At 42.2% G+C, this 17753-nt stretch overlaps 1 protein-coding gene across 3 annotated transcripts in view; it reads left to right on the top strand.

The window, feature by feature from the left end:
* The window catches only part of LOC147426096 (uncharacterized), a 48778-nt gene extending 34370 nt beyond the window's left edge, over positions 1-14408 (top strand). Inside the window, exons 2-3 of one of the 3 annotated variants that reach the window (XM_086497983.1) lie at positions 12265-12378; positions 12489-14408. In XM_086497983.1, coding sequence (XP_086354109.1) covers positions 13225-13662 — 438 coding nt within the window. In that variant the 5' untranslated portion in view covers positions 12265-12378; positions 12489-13224 and the 3' untranslated portion in view covers positions 13663-14408. Of the gene's footprint in view, positions 1-12264 lie in introns of all 3 variants that reach the window. The other 2 variants (XM_086497982.1, XM_086497981.1) reach the window with 2 other exon arrangements.
* Positions 14409-17753: the final 3345 nt, after the last annotated feature.

Here is a 17753-nt window from a genome sequence, read left to right as displayed (position 1 = left end):
TCCATACTTATAACTTTATGTGCATCAACAGGCTACCTGCCCGTAGCACTAGTCGCACCAACGACTTTCTCAAAAAACATCATGTGGGACCCACTGAATCCCAACAAGCTCAACGAGTAAAACTCTTTAACATCACTCAGGAGACAATCCACTAGACAAATCCAATGTCATTATTCTGGGAAACATCATGCTCAAGCTTTGAGTACGAGCTATCCTACTATTCCTTATTTTTTAAAATTTCAAACAACATCATTTTCCAGTTCGTAAACCTATAGCTCTAATACCAGGTGTGAGGTCCCCACCCCATCGTCTAAAACGACGTATCTGGTGGTAAACCTCATGGCTACTAGATCTACAAGGGAAACAAACAACGTGGTTTTGGGTTCAACTAGCGGACGATCTCTCATCACGAAGTGAATCGAGTTCGACCCTACTACCATCAAGATCTAGTTCACCTTGCAGGGGAAGCGTGTCAAATCAATTATCGGTCCTAAACCCTACCTTCCAAGAGGAGAGAATTCTTAGGTGCCTTTTTTCCCATATCTTTCGGAGGCACGTACACTTGAGACTTCGCCGCTCTTGGGGCAATGAGTAATACTAGCGTCAATTTATAGTACTATGGCGACGAAGAGTTCCTGACCAATCGGGACCATCCTTCTCATAGGCATTGGCAACCCGAGCCAAGCCCCCACTTTCCACCCCATACTCACACCTCCTTTGTTACCTAATTACTACCACAATGGTTGTTCAACATATAAGTTCTTTGTTTATTTTTCCGATTCACAAGTTCTTTGATACAGCCTTCCAACCAGTATTGCATAGCGGCAAAAAGACAGAAATTCTAGTAAAAATTCACTCAAAAACTCATTCATTTAAAGTTCCAATGCTCTGGAGGCACGATATCCCCCAGCGAGTGTTTACTCCACCCGTTGTCGCCTAGTTGCCCATACAACTAGGTTGTCCACCCCTTAACCAGCAGTCGTGGACTTCCACCGCTTAACCATCAGTCATGGATATCCACCGCTTAACCAGCAGTCGTGGATTCAAGAGCCCTTAACCATGAACTCTGCCCCCTGTGGATTAGGAGGGGGTTTGGACTAGTATCAACATTGGAAATAGAAATCAGCAGGACGAGCTAAATTTTCCCTAGCAAACATTCTTTCCTATCTCAAATAGTATATCCAACAATCATTCTTTCCTACTTGGAAAATAAAATATATTTCAATTCAAATGTCGTAATCTCCGTTGGATTTCTCCAACATGTTTAGGGATATATTCTTTCCTAAGTTATCGAATGCAATGTTAAATTAAGCAAAACTTGAATTAAAAATGTGACCTACCTGCACAATTTTCTCATCATTACTCCGTGAGATGGCCGGTACTTGGTCGACCATGGGAGATTTTCCCTTCCCATTTGTGTTGCTTGTCCCAGCCTCACGGTCGTGAGAACCACCGAAACGAGTTCTCTTTACCGGGGCCATATTATACTCACTACTTAAATTGACAACTTGGAAAAAGAAAGCTAATATTTGAGAGCTCATACAACCAAAATGATGGATTAGTTTCAATAAGCAAACTCCTTTACACGAGAGGTCTGATTACCTCAAGACATAGAGATTTCTGATAGCCCCTTACTTGTTCTATGGGAATTGTCCCTAAGGTTAATTATTTGGCCAAGATAATAAAGAATTTCAGATTTCTACTTGATCTATTTACTAGAGATGAATTAGGCATGCTTAATCACTTCCTAATGCAATTAGAGATTTGCAGATTTACCGCATGCATAGGTGAGAGGATTCCTTTTTCCTAGTGGATTAATTGTGAAATTAATTACACTAATTACATCCTAGTATTTGAACAATTTGAATCTAAACATATCTATATAAACATTGTGTGATAATAGAATGAAATAGACTAACCTTATCACATTGCTGGCTTGATTCTATCATTCATTAACTATAATGACTTAGTGGATAATTCTCTTATTGCTAATCATACATTAATCTATGATTAGAAGAGGTTAATTGTTTGCATAATTGACAATTAGAATTAAGAATGTGCAATGGAATAATCATATAGCAATTTAGAGAGTGTCTAATGAGAAATTTAACTATGATTATGCATACCAGCAACGGAATTATGAGAACCATAGAAGGAATTATGTTATAACGTGAAATTAGCTTTATGTTACTGTAGTTTGGGCTGAATTTGAATCAATTTTCTGATCCAATGGAGCTTCTTGTGGTGAGAATTGGGCAACACTTCCATATTTTGCTCCTTCTCCAAAGGCTATGTGTGTCGGTAGCACCTCCCCAAGGTGTGTGTGTATTTGTCTGTGTGTATAATAAATGTGTGTGTGAGCATATATGTGCTTGTGTGTGTGTGTGAGCATACTCTTATATAGGCTCACAAGCTCAAAATTCTGAAATCACCTGCTATGTTGGTCTGGAGTCCACTCAAGCCTTCATGGGCATGGTTACTTGAATGGGGTGCATAGGCTACAAAGTGTCCCATTTGCTACTATAACTCACTCACTCACTATCTCTCAAGCTGGGAAAGTATCCCACGAGCCCTATCTGTGTGTGAGGGCGCTCTCTTACTGCCACACTCAGTCTGCAGTGGCATGGAGCCAGTTCCCACACAGCCCCCGAGTCCCAGTGCCTCCCCGCACAACTTTAGGAAAATTTAATTTTAACCTAAGACGACCAATATGAATTAGAAATTAATGCCGGAACTTGCTTTACTAAGCTCTAACTAAGGTGTATTAACTTGGGTACCTGCCATATTTAGCAGCCCCCGACGTCTGAAAATGCACTTTTTTCAAATTTGGGGTACAGGTGCAGTTTTTCGAGATCAAAACTGACGGGTCGAGTGACCAAAAACATACTATTTTTGGAAATTTTCCACAAAAAATATTTTTAATTCACTTTTGTAAGCTTTATGACATTCTTAATATCATGGCATTGACAGATTTTGGAAAACTGCTAAAAATAGTAACTTTTTTTATTATGATTGTTTCATGGTACAATGGTGTTCTAGTTTTAGCTTGGGGTCGGAGACCTTACATCCTCCCCAACGTGAAAAATTTGAGATGTCCTCATCTCAGGAATACATCTGGATAAACTCTATGCTAACTACTTAGGTACATATATCCTTTGTCTAAAGTAAAGACATCCTTTGATAATAGAATAGTCTTTAGCTTTATGCGTCTTATTCTACTGAACTTTGATGAGATCCTGGTGCTTGAATTATTGCTCACTAGGATTAGCAGTTGCAGCATACATAGCTACTCTCTCATCAGCTTTGTCACCCACAGTTGGTTGTCTCACTACGGCATTAGCGAAAGCTCCGCTTCCTTGTTCTATGTTTCCTCTTTCTCGGCCTTCTCTTCCGTTTGGTTGACCTCGCCCGTCGACATTTAGAGGTACATTATTAGCACCGGATGTTTGGGAAATCCTTTTTGGACATCGGATTTTGTAATGTTGATACTCTTGGCACTCAAAGCATCTTATATTGGGAAACTCGGTAGCTATCGTAGTAGCTACTATCGGACGATGGTCGTATGTAGGGTTGATTGGTATGTTACTCCAGTTGTCTGGCCTGGCCCTCTTTGACAAATAGTATTGACTATCTTGGATAGTCCTCCGAATCTCTTTAGCTAACGGTTTGGCCCTTAGCAAGGCATCTTTCAATGTTGCTGGCCTGAGAGCTTCTAGTCGGTTGTTCAAGGGGTCGATGAGTCCTTGGCAGAACCGTGCTACTTGCTGCCGTGCTACTTGCTGTTCCAATGTCATCGTAGGAGCATATCTCCGAAGTGTGACGAACTTCGAGTAGTATTCTTCGACGGAAGAATTCAGTTGTCGAAGTGAGAAAAACTCATTCATCTTCAAGGCTTTGTGAGCGGGTGGTAAGTATCGCTCCATCACAACAGCCTTGCTATCTTCCCATAACTGGAAAGATCCCTTGATATCCAAGTCCCTGCAATGTTGTTTCCACCAGATCTTGGCATCGTCAGACAAGCAGAACATTGCAAGCATGGTTTGGTTCTCGGGTTGAGTTCCCACAGCTTCGAAATAGTCGTCCATTGCTTCCATCCATACTTCCGTCTCTCTCTCCACATTAACCCCTTCGCCTTTAAAGGTTGGAGGCTGAGCTTGCTTAAGGAGAAGCTTTTTCTCCTGAACGGCAGTATATAGTGCAGTAGACGGTACCTATCCAATGGTATAAAACTCATTACTATAGCACTCTTCTCAAATAAACCTAGGCTTTTCCATACTCAGGAAGAAATTTAACTTTTTGGGCTGAACCAGCCTACTTAATCTATACAGCTATCACAAAGGATTTAAGCAGTCCACCATTAGTTTAAATTCCATTGAATACATCCGAAATTGTTCGATAAATAATGGTAAAAACTTTACTCCAAAACTTTGATCCATACTTATAACTTGATGTGCATCAACAAGCTACCTGCCCGCAGCACTAGTCGCACCAACGACTTTCTCAAAAAACATCATGTGGGACCCACTGAATCCCAACAAGCTCAACGAGTAAAACTCTTTAACATCACTCAGGAGACAATCCACTAGACAAATCCAATGTCATTATTCTGGGAAACATCATGCTCAAGCTTTGAGTACGAGCTATCCTACTATCCCTTATTTTTTAAAATTTCAAACAACATCATTTTCCAGTTCGTAAACCTATATCTCTAATACAAGGTGTGAGGTCCCCACCCCGTCGTCTAAAACGACGTATCTGGTGGTAAACCTCATGGCCACTAGATCTACAAGGGAAACAACCAACGTGGTTTTGGGTTCAACTAGCGGACGATCTCTCATCACCAAGTGAATCGAGTTCGACCCTACTAGCTTCAAGATCTAGTTCACCTCGCAGGGGAAGTGTGTCTAATCAATTATCGGTCCTAAAACCCACCTTCCAAGAGGAGAGAATTATTAGGTGCCTTCTTTCCCATATCTTTCGAAGGCACGTACACTTGAGACTTCACCGCTCTTGGGGCAATGAGTAATACTAGCGCCAATTTATAGTACTATGGGGACGGAGAGTTCCTGACATTTCGGGACCACCCTTCTCATAGGCATTGGCAACCCGAGCCAAGCCCCCACTTTCCACCCCATACTCACACCTCCTTTGTTACCTAATTACTACCACAATGGTTGTTCAACAGATAAGTTCTGTGTTTATTTTTTCGATTTATAAGTTCTTTGATACAGCCTTCCAACCAGTATTGCAAAGCAGCAAAAAGACAGAAATTCTAGTAAAAATTCACTCAAAAACTCATTCATTTAAAGTTCCAATGCTCTGGAGGGACGAAATCCCCCAGCGAGTGTTTACTCCACCCGTTGTCGCCTAGTTGCCCATACAACTAGGTTGTCCACCCCTTAACCAGTAGTCGTGGACTTCCACCGCTTAACCATCAGTCATGGATATCCACCGCTTAACCAACAGTCGTGGATTCAAGAGCCCTTAACCAGGAACTCTGCCCCCTGTGGATCAGGAGGGGGTTCGGACTAGTATCAACATTGGAAATAGAAATCAGCAGGCCGAGCTAAATTTTCCCTAGCAAACATTCTTTCCTATCTCAAATAGTATATCCAACAATCATTCTTTCCTACTCGGAAAATAAAATATATTTCAATTCAAATGCCGTAATCTCCGTTGGATTTCTCCAACATGTTTAGGGATATGTTCCTTCCTAACTTATCGAATGCAATGTTAAATTAAGCAAAACTTGAATTAAAAATGTGACCTACCTGCACAATTTCCTCGTCATTACTCCGTGAGATGGCCGGTACTTGGTCGACCATGGGAGATTTTCCCTTCCCATTTGTGTTGCTTGTCCCAGCCTCGTGGTCGTGAGAACCACCGAAACGAGTTCTCTTTACCGGGGCCATATTATACTCACTACTTAAATTGACAACTTGGAAAAAGAAATCTAATATTCGAGAGCTCATATGACCAAAATGACGGATTAGTTTCAATAAGCAAACTCCTTTACACGAGAGGTCTGATTACCTCAAGACATAGAGATTTCTGATAGCCCCTTACTTGTTCTATGGGAATTGGCCCTAAGGTTAATTATTTGGCCAAGATAATAAAGAATTTCAGATTTCTACTTGATCTATTTACTAGAGATGAATTAGGCATGCTTAATCACTTCCTAATGCAATTAGAGATTTGCAGATTTACCGTATGCATAGGTGAGAGGATTCCTTTTTCCTATTGGATTAATTGTGAAATTAATTACACTAATTACATCCTAGTATTTGAACAATTTGAATCTAAACATATCATATAAACATTGTGTGATAATAGAATGAAATAGACTAACCTTATCACATTGCTGGCTTGATTCTATCATTCATTAACTATAATGACTTAGTGGATAATTCTCTTATTGCTAATCATACATTAATCTATGATTAGAAGAGGTTAATTGTTTGCATAATTGACAATTAGAATTAAGAATGTGCAATGGAATAATCATATAGCAATTTAGAGAGTGTCTAATGAGAAATTTAACTATGATTATGCATACCAGCAACGGAATTATGAGAACCATAGAAGGAATTATGACATAACGTGAAATTGGCTTTATGTTACTGTAGTTTGGGCTGAATTTGAATCAATTTTCTGATCCAATGGAGCTTCTTGTGGTGAGAATTGGGCAACACTTCCATATTTTGCTCCTTCTCCAAAGGCTATGTGTGTCGGTAGCACCTCCCCAAGGTGTGTGTGTGTGTATACTAAATGTGTGTGTGAGCATATATGTGCTTGTGTGTGTGTGAGCATGCTGTTATATAGGCTCACAAGCTCAAAATTTTGAAATCACCTGCTATGCTGGTCTAGAGTCCACTTAAGCCTTCATGGGCAGGGTTACTTGCATGGGGTGCAGGGGCTGCAGAGTGTCCCATTTGCTATTTTAACTCACTCACTCACTATCTCTCAAGCTGGGAAAGTAGCCCACGAGCCCTATCTGTGTGTGAGGGCGCCCTCTTACTGCCAAACTCAGTATGCAGTGCCCTGCAGCCAGTTCCCACACAGCCCTCGAGTCTCGGTGCCTCCCCGCACAACTTTAGGAAAATCTAATTTTAACCTAAGACGGCCAATACGAATCAGAATTTATGTCGGAACTTGCTATACTAAGCTCTAACTAAGGTGTATTAACATGGGTACCTGCTATATTTAGCAGCCCCTGACGTCCGAAAATGCTTTTTTTTCAAATTTAAGGTACGGGTGCAGTTTTTCGAGACGATCAAAACTGACGGGTCGGGTGACCCAAAAATTACTATTTTTGGAAAATTTCCACAAAAATTAGTTTATGTTTTGGAAGCTTTATGAAATTCTAAATATCATGGCATCAACAGATGTTGGAAAACTACTAAAAATAGTAACTTTTTCCATTATGATTGTTTCATGGTACAATGGTGTTCTTTTAGCTCGGGGTCGGAGACGTTACACTTTCTCAAACAACATGCATTGACTGCGTGCATGATGCACAACTAGCCTGACTAGTATCAGGCTTTAGGCTATCTCCATAACCTTAAGAATTGGCTCTGATACCAGGTGAGAGATACCCCTCCCGAGAGGTCTATGCACAGAATATACAATTTTACACTTTTATACAATTTTCAATATACAACAGAGTTGCGGAAGCATTTGCATAGGGGAGGAGTTCTCAGCACCCAACCAAGCATGGAGTTTAGGCCATGAGCCAGACTGCATCCAGAGGTACCTAGTGACTAGTGCTACCCCTGAATGGGTGTTACGAATGAAATCGTACTCAAGAAAAATATAACAATGTGGAGGGTGAATATATGTGTACACCGCGTTGCGGGAAGAGAGAGAGAGAATATAGTGGAGGGTGAAATAGAGTGCACAGAGACATGATAAGATGAGAACAGAGAATCTTTAAATGCCCATCTAAATGGAACAGGCAACCATGTATTAATGCAATGACAAAATCTAGGTATACCATAACAAAAAAAAATTTATAACAAAACAACTAGAAAAGCACCGGACCCTGTGTAGGGATTGACTGGTCCACCCATCCACTTCTGCTCTACTACGGACAGAGAGATTTTCACTTCCCCAGGAGCGAGCCAGAACACCTTCAACCTACCAGAGCCAAACATAGGCTGAGGCGGCTTCACCTCCCTCCATGAACCCAAGCTCTGAAAGGATCCCAAATACCAGCAGGTGGTAGGATATCAACACCAACCATACTAGTTTAGGGGCCACGCCTCTTAGATACCCAACATTGGGTATTTAAGCAAAGCTAAGGCAAAATCCCCGACGGGCTATCCGTGTAGGTCATTCAACCCCCGACGCACTAACCGTGTAGATGAGCCTTACAAAAAGAAGAAGACTTAGGCAACACCCTGGATCCAACAAAGCCTCAGGTCAGCGACCCTTTAGTCTAAGGCTAGGTGATGTAGGTGATCCTAGCTAGTCTTGTAGCAACACTTCCATGAGAAACATAACACATGAGTTCAATCACAATAGCAATTCCCAGATACACAAACAATCTTTTCTAAGCAGCTAGACTATATAGGATCTCTACCCTTACACGTCTGCCAAAACCATCCAAATCACTTCATGATCCAATTCCAAAACCGTAAACCATAATCCAAGCACATCACATGGGCGAGCACTCCACCCGACTTGGGTGAGGCACAACCAATCCTGCATAACCACTTTAGGACATAACATGGCAACAAAAATTTCGGTAGCATTTTGGCAGCATAACCATATAAAAAAAAAAAACACATGAGCCACACCGGCTTACACCATAGAATATCAACCATAATCCATAAGGGAATCTCAACCCTTAACCATGAATCATAATCACACCAAACCAACTCCCACACTTGGAGTTTGACACATCCCCTGCAATCAATCGGAGTCTACACACACGTGACCCTTAAGAAGTGATTCTTTCATGCATAAAAAGAGTCCAACCAGTAACTAATCGTGATATAACCCAATTTTGACAACACCCAACCATGCAAAGTTGATGCATCACATATGCACTTCACCTCTCTAGCACATAGAGCTAGTTTTGACCTAGAAAGGTGGGAAGCAGTCATAACCATGCATATGAGGTATCCACATCAATCCATGAGTCCGTAGAAATCATATGATAACATTCCAACACCATAAACATGATGGAAAATAGCTCCGACCCTTAGGTCAACCATAAACCATAACTTCACACATATGCAAAAAACAAAGTTTTGGCATTTTTGGGAGTATGCAAAACATACAATTGAAAGTATTTAGCCTCAAACTAATGCATCAAGTTCAGCTCCATAATATAGACTATCACTCTACCACATCACTTTGACCATATGGTACTCACACAACAAACGGTAACCCCAAAAGAAAGCCATTTTATGCACATCTGTCTATGTGGTTCGGGATGTTTAACCATATACTCTCACATAAGTTTATGTCCATCTAATAATTGAAATAAACTCACCAAAAAAAACCATAAAACATATCAAAACGGCTCAGTTAACTCCCGACGTCATATGGTATCCCTCTGTGGTAGCACTCCTATGCGTGTAGGTAAAACCGGTTATAGAGCGATTAATAACTCGCGTTTCCGAAGTGGTAACGAAGACCTAAATTCTTTTATCATCAATTTTCATCAATATTTTCAATTGGTTAAGTGGTTTTGCCCGTCCGGTGAGTCTATATAGTGTTTCTCCAAGGAGCCTGGAGTCAAAAAATTTGGTTGTGTAGTGGGCAGCAAACTGCTTTTTGACCATATCTCTTAGCTCGTGTGTGTTTTTCACATGACACCAAGGAGATAAAATGTTTCAATTGATGTGTTTTATCTTTGGTATAAAGGGTTCGAGCTGATTCATAACGGTTTGTGATTTATGACCAAAACAATGTTCCTACCGCCTCTATGACGTGAAACAAAAAGCGCTTTCTATGCATGTACATGACAATAAACGCATCATGTGCATAAATCAGTGTGTTAAACATGATGAAATAATCATGAGACAAATTTTTATGTACTCGGTTGATCCATACATGTACGCGTATGCGAAAAATAAATCACCGAGAGGGTGACTACGCAGAAAAACAACATAGAGAGAGAGATGATGAGTATGGAATTTAGAGATTCTCACCGTGCTTTAAAATCAATTAGGGGCTGTCAAAAGGCTTCTTTCTTTGCTTCAATAGAGTGGTGATGAGAGCTACGTAGAGGTATCCACCACGAAAGCTTTCGGAGAGCGCGTACACCGTGAAACGAGAGAGAATATAATAAGCAAGTACAGAGAGAGTATCCTGAGAGAGAGAGAGAGAGAGAGAGAGAGAGAGAGAGAGAGAGAGAAAAGAGCTTATGAACATGGTGATTAAGAGCTTGCACCACTCCGTATACTAGATACTTATAGTTTTGCGGTAGTAGATGTAACAGACGGCAAAGAGAGATAAGTTCGTGCATGTTCACGGCTGTTTTTTTTTTTTTTTTTTTTTTTGGACACGGATTTCGATGCACGGTTTCGAGTCTCTGAAAAGAATCTTGGCTTCCAAGAAAAGAGATCTAAACTAAACTCCTCCTCTCTCTTTTCTAAAAAGACTCTTTCTTTCCTAAAAACAAGCCTTTGGTTTTGATGGTCAACTCCCGGGGGATTCACTGTGTTTTTTCGTACTGTACCACGTGAGTGTACAAGAGGGGGGGTTTTGGATTTTGTACATAAGCGTATACAATAGGGGTAGCCCCTCATTATTTCATACTCATATCGTATACATAGGGGGGGGGGGGGGAGGGAGGGGTATCACATAGTATGTGTGTGTGTGTAATATATATATACATACATACAATGTACATATACACACCATGTTTATAGATCACATCGTCCGCGGATAAGTTCGCATTCCGTGGATAAGTTCACATTTAGTTCACACTTAGTTAACATCGAGTTCACAACAAATTTGGTGTGGTGCACATACCCTCCCAAGTTCACATCTAGTTCACACCAAACTTAGTGTGGTGCACATGTTCACATTTAGTTCACACCTAGTTCAAAAAGTGATCGGATGGGCCAGACTGCCCCACGTGGGCCTTTGATCCCACCTCCTCAAAGAAGTAGGGATCGCTGAGAGTCATACATTGGAGAGCTCTCCCACCAAAAGCAGAGCAATGGCAATCCCAGAAGGAAGCACGAGCCTCATTTGCATCGCCAAGGCCTCTTACTCCACCCTTGCCCCTAACCAGGTTCACTCCTCCCCTGCTCCATCTCCTTCAGTGGCCCCGCCCCTGTTTCTGATTACTTCCGGCCCAGGATCACAGGTATTTCCCTATGCTCTCCCTCATTACACACAGCCCTATGCACATTTTTGATGCGTGCGGCATTTTTTTTCCGGCTTCAAACCCTTTCACTTTTATGGAAGATGTAAAGTCCTCATACTGGCCAAAACACTGCATTTGAGCTCTGAGTTTTGTATCCACTCATCGACTCAATTTTGAACATTACACTTTGCCTTCATCTTGCATTCAGGACACATGCCCTGAGCATCCTTCTACAAGGCATTGTCTATTTGTACAGAACGGTTCTGTCAGATGCACCTAGCAAGTAGCCAGTTGGTTCGTGGGCTCCTTCTCATTTGTTTGTGCTTTTGAATCTTAGATCCAAGTGTGGTAATGACTTCAAGTTTGCCAGACCTTACTCGCAAGTCATCTAGTCAAGCCTTCAAAGATAGTGGCAACATAGAACCATTTTTATGCACCTGCGTAAGATGGTGCCCGTGCTTCCAAAGGCTAATTTTTGAAGCTGCCAAGAAACAAAGAGGGATACTTTAGCTGCGTGGCCTACCTATGGTATCATTCTGGGGATTCTCCCAATATGTGTGTTGTTGGGGAAATTCACCAGATAGATGTATAATTGCCAAATTAGCTCCTAGACAAGTGAAAGAATTAGGCGTGAGCAGATCTTGAGGGATGGGAGCAAACCAAGACTGCAATTGTCTCTGAAGTGGCTCGCTTGAAGGGGAAAGGGGGGGTGCTGGACTTCAACAACCTTGGGCTAAGCAGAAAAATTAAGTCAAAGAATGTTTGCATTTTACCATGTAACAGTGTTCCACTTAGCTTCAAGCCTCCCTTGCAAACACACGGCAAGAGAGCACAAAAAGTGTGTGTGTGTGTGCACCTGAAGTGATAGAGAGAGAGAGAGAGAGAGAGAGAGAGAGAGAGAGAGAAACTTGTATGAGCATTGTGTGTGTGTTTTGAAGGATGGACGAGTTAACCAGGCTTTGGCTGCTATCCATGAGCTCAAGCAACATTTTAAACAGAGCATACATTTAGAAACTAATTAGGAGCATGTTGGCATGGCAGTAGCAAGAAAGGTAATGGCTGGCTGACGGAGCTTTTAGACTGCATCTAAGTCTTTTCACCATGTTTGTCTTGATTCTATTTACATAATGATTGTTCTAAATGTTGTCTTGTCAAAGTAAAGAAGCAGAAGTTCAGGCTCGGAGATTTAAGGTATGCTTACTAGAAGCCAGAACTCATGATCTGCAAGTAGTAGTAATGCACATCTCACCTGCATAAGATATGAGTTTGTATTATGTCAGTCAATGTGAACTGGTAAAGAATTATAAATATGTTGATGATTCCTTGCACTTTTGAAGATGATTTTGGGGGTGTGGGAGTGTGTGAAAGAGGGTGTGTTGGTCGGCAGTGCAGTAGCATCCAATGCTCAGCTCCAATAATCACTAGAGTTAGTCTAGGAATGGAGGTCTCTCACTTGCATTTCACATAGTCGCATCAGTTAACATGAAATGCATTGTCAAGACAAAGTTTTCCAGGTGTGGATATCATAGAGTCCTCTGAATATCAACTTGTCCAAGACAGTTTTTTAAAGCTTATATAGGTCTAAGTCCCATGTCTGCATTCTTAACAGTCTGCATTCTAAGTCCCAAGTCTGCATTCTTAACTCAGCAGGTCACTCGAGTGGGTCTCGAGTCCATGTTTTGTATGCCAGTTGAAGGGTGAGCCACAGTGCTCCGAACCCCCATCATTTGTATTGTAAAGCAGTGTTGGCTTATTGAGTCAAGGAGAGTCAGTCCCTCACTCGCTACCTAATTATTGTTTTTGGATCCATGGGTGTTGTCGGCCACTATAGACCTGGCCCTAGTTTGCTATTGGGCTCTTGTTGAGCCCGTGTTCAGTGTATTGCGCCCTCTTATGCTATGTATGCACTTGGGTCCTACCATTTGGTATCAGAGCTTGTCGAGATGGCCTCATTAAAGGCTTGGTTCAATGTGGAAGTTGCGTACTTATGCTTTGGAAGGGCGATGCACCGTTTAGTTGAACGCTATGATGGATGGAGCAAAGAAGAACCGGAATATGATTGGGATGCGGTGCAAGATGCTATGCATGCTTTGACTCAAACTCGCTTGAGGACTATGGACATTTACCACAAGGATGTAGATTCGATGCGGTTGGAAAGTAAGAGAACAAGGAAGGAACTTGAAGGAAAGAAAGCAATGTTGGAGGATGAGCTCTGCCGGCAAGAGCAAGGGATAACCTCGCTTTTTGAGAAGGTGGCTATGATGCAGGATAAGTGGGCCACTGAGGTAGCAGTTGCGAAGGAAGAGATGGATCAGCAAGAGCTGGTTAGAATGTAGGCCACAGATGGCCGTTGGATTCCCCTGCGACGAGGCGGATTACAAGAGGATACGAGGCGGGTAAAGTGTACTCGATATCATACCAGGCAGCCAGGAACACGATCAAATGGTCGGGGATGTACAACAATCATGGTATATCGGGCTGAGCCGGGGGGACCAGTGAACAACTAAGACGTGTGGTGAGATATGTCGGCATGAGTGGAACAGCATGTTGGGGCAGTCTATGGATGGCCGATGGGTTCCCCCTCGACAAAGCGGGCTGTCCACCGAGTGGGAGTGCAACATGATTGCGCATGAGAATAGCCTGGGTAGTAGAGACTAGATCACTACGACCGGGCGATGCAATGAAAGGGTGGCAGAATTTTCGGTGGTTTTTGCAAACCAAGTGCGGTGGCGCTCAAGAAGGCATGGAAGGAAGAGATGGAGAATGTGATACACACACCACATTGCGAGAGGGCGGGCTCCGGTGAGCACCAGCCCGCGTTTCATTCGAGTTGCTTTGCTTGGCGAGTAATTATGCACATGTTCCTACTCATTAGTTGTCAGGTACAACGGAATAAATGTTGTTCTTTCTCAAGATGAGTGATCCATATTTTGCTCAAGGTTCCTTTTTGTTCTTATGGAAGGGAGAGCCTTCCATTCTTTATGGAGAGTACTGTGATACGAACAAAGTGAGTGGATATTGTGCGTGCAAGTGTATGAGACTGAGAGAAAGAGAGAAAAGAGATACGACACCAGAGATGTTGTAAAACCCTCCTCCGAAGGCCCCACTCTCATCGGCGAGAGTGGTCTACTTATTGATTGCACAAAGGTGTACAATGATGATGCATGGACTGATGCAACTCATGACTATGTCGGTGACGACGATGATGACTTTAGGGCTGAAATCTGCCAAAACCTAGGGGCTGTTTGTGTGACTGAAAACGCAGGTTTGGCTGCGTTTTTAAGGCTGAAAATGACTGCTGTCCTTGACTCTGAAAACGCTGGTTTGATGCGGCGACTGAAGGCTGAAAACGTTGCCCAATTGTAGGTCTCTCGCTGCATTTTGTAGGCTGCTAACGCTAGCTGAAAATGCTGATATCTGCAGCCCTTTATTGCTGAAAACACTAGTTGGCTGCAGTCCCTTGAGGGCGATCCCAAAACGCTAGGGATTGGGGGTGGATGACGATAGCAAAAATGCTAGGTTGGGGATTGCTGCTTCTGTGTTGCTTGTGGAAATGCCAGGCTACAAGAGAGGATGGCGCCACAAAAACGCTGGGCTGAATGGGGAGGGGCTCACCAAGGAATGCTTGGAGAGGGTCTTGCTGAGAGAGGGGGAGTACCTGCTGCCTAGGGGCCTGTTGTGCTCCTTGCTCATCTGCCCAAGAGTGCTAACTTGGGTTTGCATATATATTTTCTTACCCAATTTGCCCTACCTACTTTTGTTGGGAAGTCACTTAAATTAATAAGTGAAAAATGTCAAAAATAGGGAAAATAGGATAAAATCACTCAAAAAATCGCCAAACTAACTCTGATGGAATCTGATGGAAATTCTTATGCTTATGCGGTGTGCAACCAGAGGATATGCATCTACACTAAGTGACTGGGCATGCACGGTCTACGAATAGACTCACAAAAGTGCCAGATCACTTCTAATCTAGACTGACTGGACTTGACGGAAACCCTGTTATGGTGTAGTTTGTCCACGGACACATAGGGTTGAATGTGTCACGTGACATTAGCCGATGCTGACTAAGATGGAATTACTAAACACCGGGCAGCGGGGCAGCAAATGAACGATATTCGTATAGCGACCAACAAGGCAGTGGGGCGAAGAGTCACTCTATAATGTGGGGATTGCAATCGAGTGACTTCAGTTGGCTGATTGCTTGGACTGAGTTTATGAGGTGGATACCTCCTCATCACAGAAGTTGTGAATGCACAAACAGGTGCAAAAGGCAGCCAAATCGACACCATGTTTTGGGAGGTGGTATGCATAGAGCTCGGCATTGATCCCACGGGGTCATACATTAGTGACGCTAACGTGTAGCTGGAGAGAGTGAATGTGTACTACAACAAGGCAAGTTGTGGGCGCTACGTGCCTGGCACCGTGCTCATGGATCTGGATTCAGGTACTATGGACAGTGTTCGAACGGGCCCCTATGGGTAGATCTTCCACCCAGATAACTTTGTCTTTGGCCAGTCCGGAGCTGGCAACAACAACTAGGCCAAGAGTCACTACACCGAAGGCGCGGAGTTCATTGATTATATCCTTGATGGTGTCCGCAAAGAGGCTGAAAACTGAAACTTCCATTAAGGTGAGTGCCTTTAAGATCTCATTCTATCGTTCTTTATTCTGTTTTATTATATGAAATGCTGTTTTGTCATGCCTTCTTTTCCATTTCTCCGATGTTACAGTTCCATTTATGTTTGTTATAATGATTCTGTTGTCAGCTTTGTTTATATTTGACAGTGTAGCTAGCATCTGCAATCGTCTTGTTTGAAAACAATGTTAATATCTGTCCTTAGTGAAGGTTTGAAAACAATAGTCAGATCTGTTCACCGCTGTTGTTCTAACTTCTCTAGCTTCCTAGTATCCCCTCTCACTTGGTAGACATTGGCTTTAGATCTACGCTCACCACTCCCAGCCAGTGCTAGATTCCAAATTTGTTTCAAGTTAGCAAGGCTTTGCCACAAACTCTTTCTTCAATTAATGTTGATCTGTAAAATGTATATTGTTTCTATGCTTGAGATGTTTGTCTATACACTATGATGCAAGCTTCTGTAGTGGCAGTATCTTCAACATTGTGTCATTAATCCTACCGAACTGGTTGATGGTGTCTTGTATACCTGGAACGGCGATTTTTTCTTTCTCCTATGGCTACATCTTATAAAAAAGCTCGCTTTTCTCTACTGATCAGTTAAATATGTGATTGCTTGCTTTGAGGCATTTGTTTTGTAGTTTTGAGCTCTGCCTCCCGCAGCAAGTTCGCGTTCTCAACGGCTTCCTTGGGCCTCATCTTATTAAGCTTCCTCTTTTCAGACTTCTTCGGCAAGGATGATGACGATGCGAGGAGGAGTTCGTGCTGACACTCATGATGGGAGGCCAACACCTTGCAAGCGAAGCGATTGCCAGATGTAGAATGAGTTCTCAGTTCACTTTAGTCATGACTTATTTTTTCCTGCTCAATGTCCTTAGGCTCTAGCTATGGCGTCCGAGTCTTTTGACCTGCTGATCAATGACACTTAGTCTTGACGTCCCGACCTGCTGGAGCTGGTGTTCGAGTCCCCACTTCTTCCATTGCAGCCACCAACGCTGTTGACTTCCTGAGCCTCTCGTTGTCTGTCCGATGCACTAAATTGACTTTTAGATCATAGTTTGAAGCATCTATCGGTAGTTACACTAAATCTTGTCACATTTTGTCAAATTTTTTCAAGGCAAGCTCGAAATCTAGCCTAGATTTTGCAAGTTAGTGATACTCGCAATTTTGGGTGGTAGTGTTGTATTAACTCAATAAAGAATGTACTTAATCTTAAACTGGATGTGTGACATCATAGCGTTAAATATTTTAAGATCGTTAGTTTCTTTTACATGTAGTTACAAATTCTATAGTCTCAATTTCTCACATGGTCATATGGCTTGACCGGGTGTGTTATCTTGAGCTATAGTTTCTTGTCAAGACACGTCTAGCATACCTTGGGTCTATGTGTCACACATACACAATGTTTTTATTTTGTATATAATTACAAATATAGACATGTCTAGCATACCTTGGGTCTATGTGTCACACATATACAATGTATTTATTTTGTATATAATTACAAATATAGTTTCAATTTGTCACATGGTCATATGGCTCGACCGGGTGTGCCATCTTGAGCTATCGAGTTTTACCTTCAGTTCTTTTCGCTATCCATATGGCTTGACCGGGTCTCTTCAGCTATCCATTCTTACCAAATGTGTAGTTGTGCATCTTTTTATGATAAAAAGCGTTAAAGATTTTAAGATCGTTAGTTTCTTTTACATGTAGTTACAAATTCTATAGTCTCAATCTCCCACATGGTCATATGGCTTGACCGGGTGTGTTATCTTGAGCTATAGTTTCTTGCCA

Source organism: Adiantum capillus-veneris, chromosome 24 (assembly GCF_014529385.1).
Source record: "Adiantum capillus-veneris isolate H3 chromosome 24, ASM1452938v2, whole genome shotgun sequence".
Classification (NCBI taxonomy): Eukaryota; Viridiplantae; Streptophyta; class Polypodiopsida; order Polypodiales; family Pteridaceae; genus Adiantum; species Adiantum capillus-veneris.
Note: the sequence above shows the minus strand (reverse complement) of the source record. Positions and strands in the feature narration are given on the sequence as shown.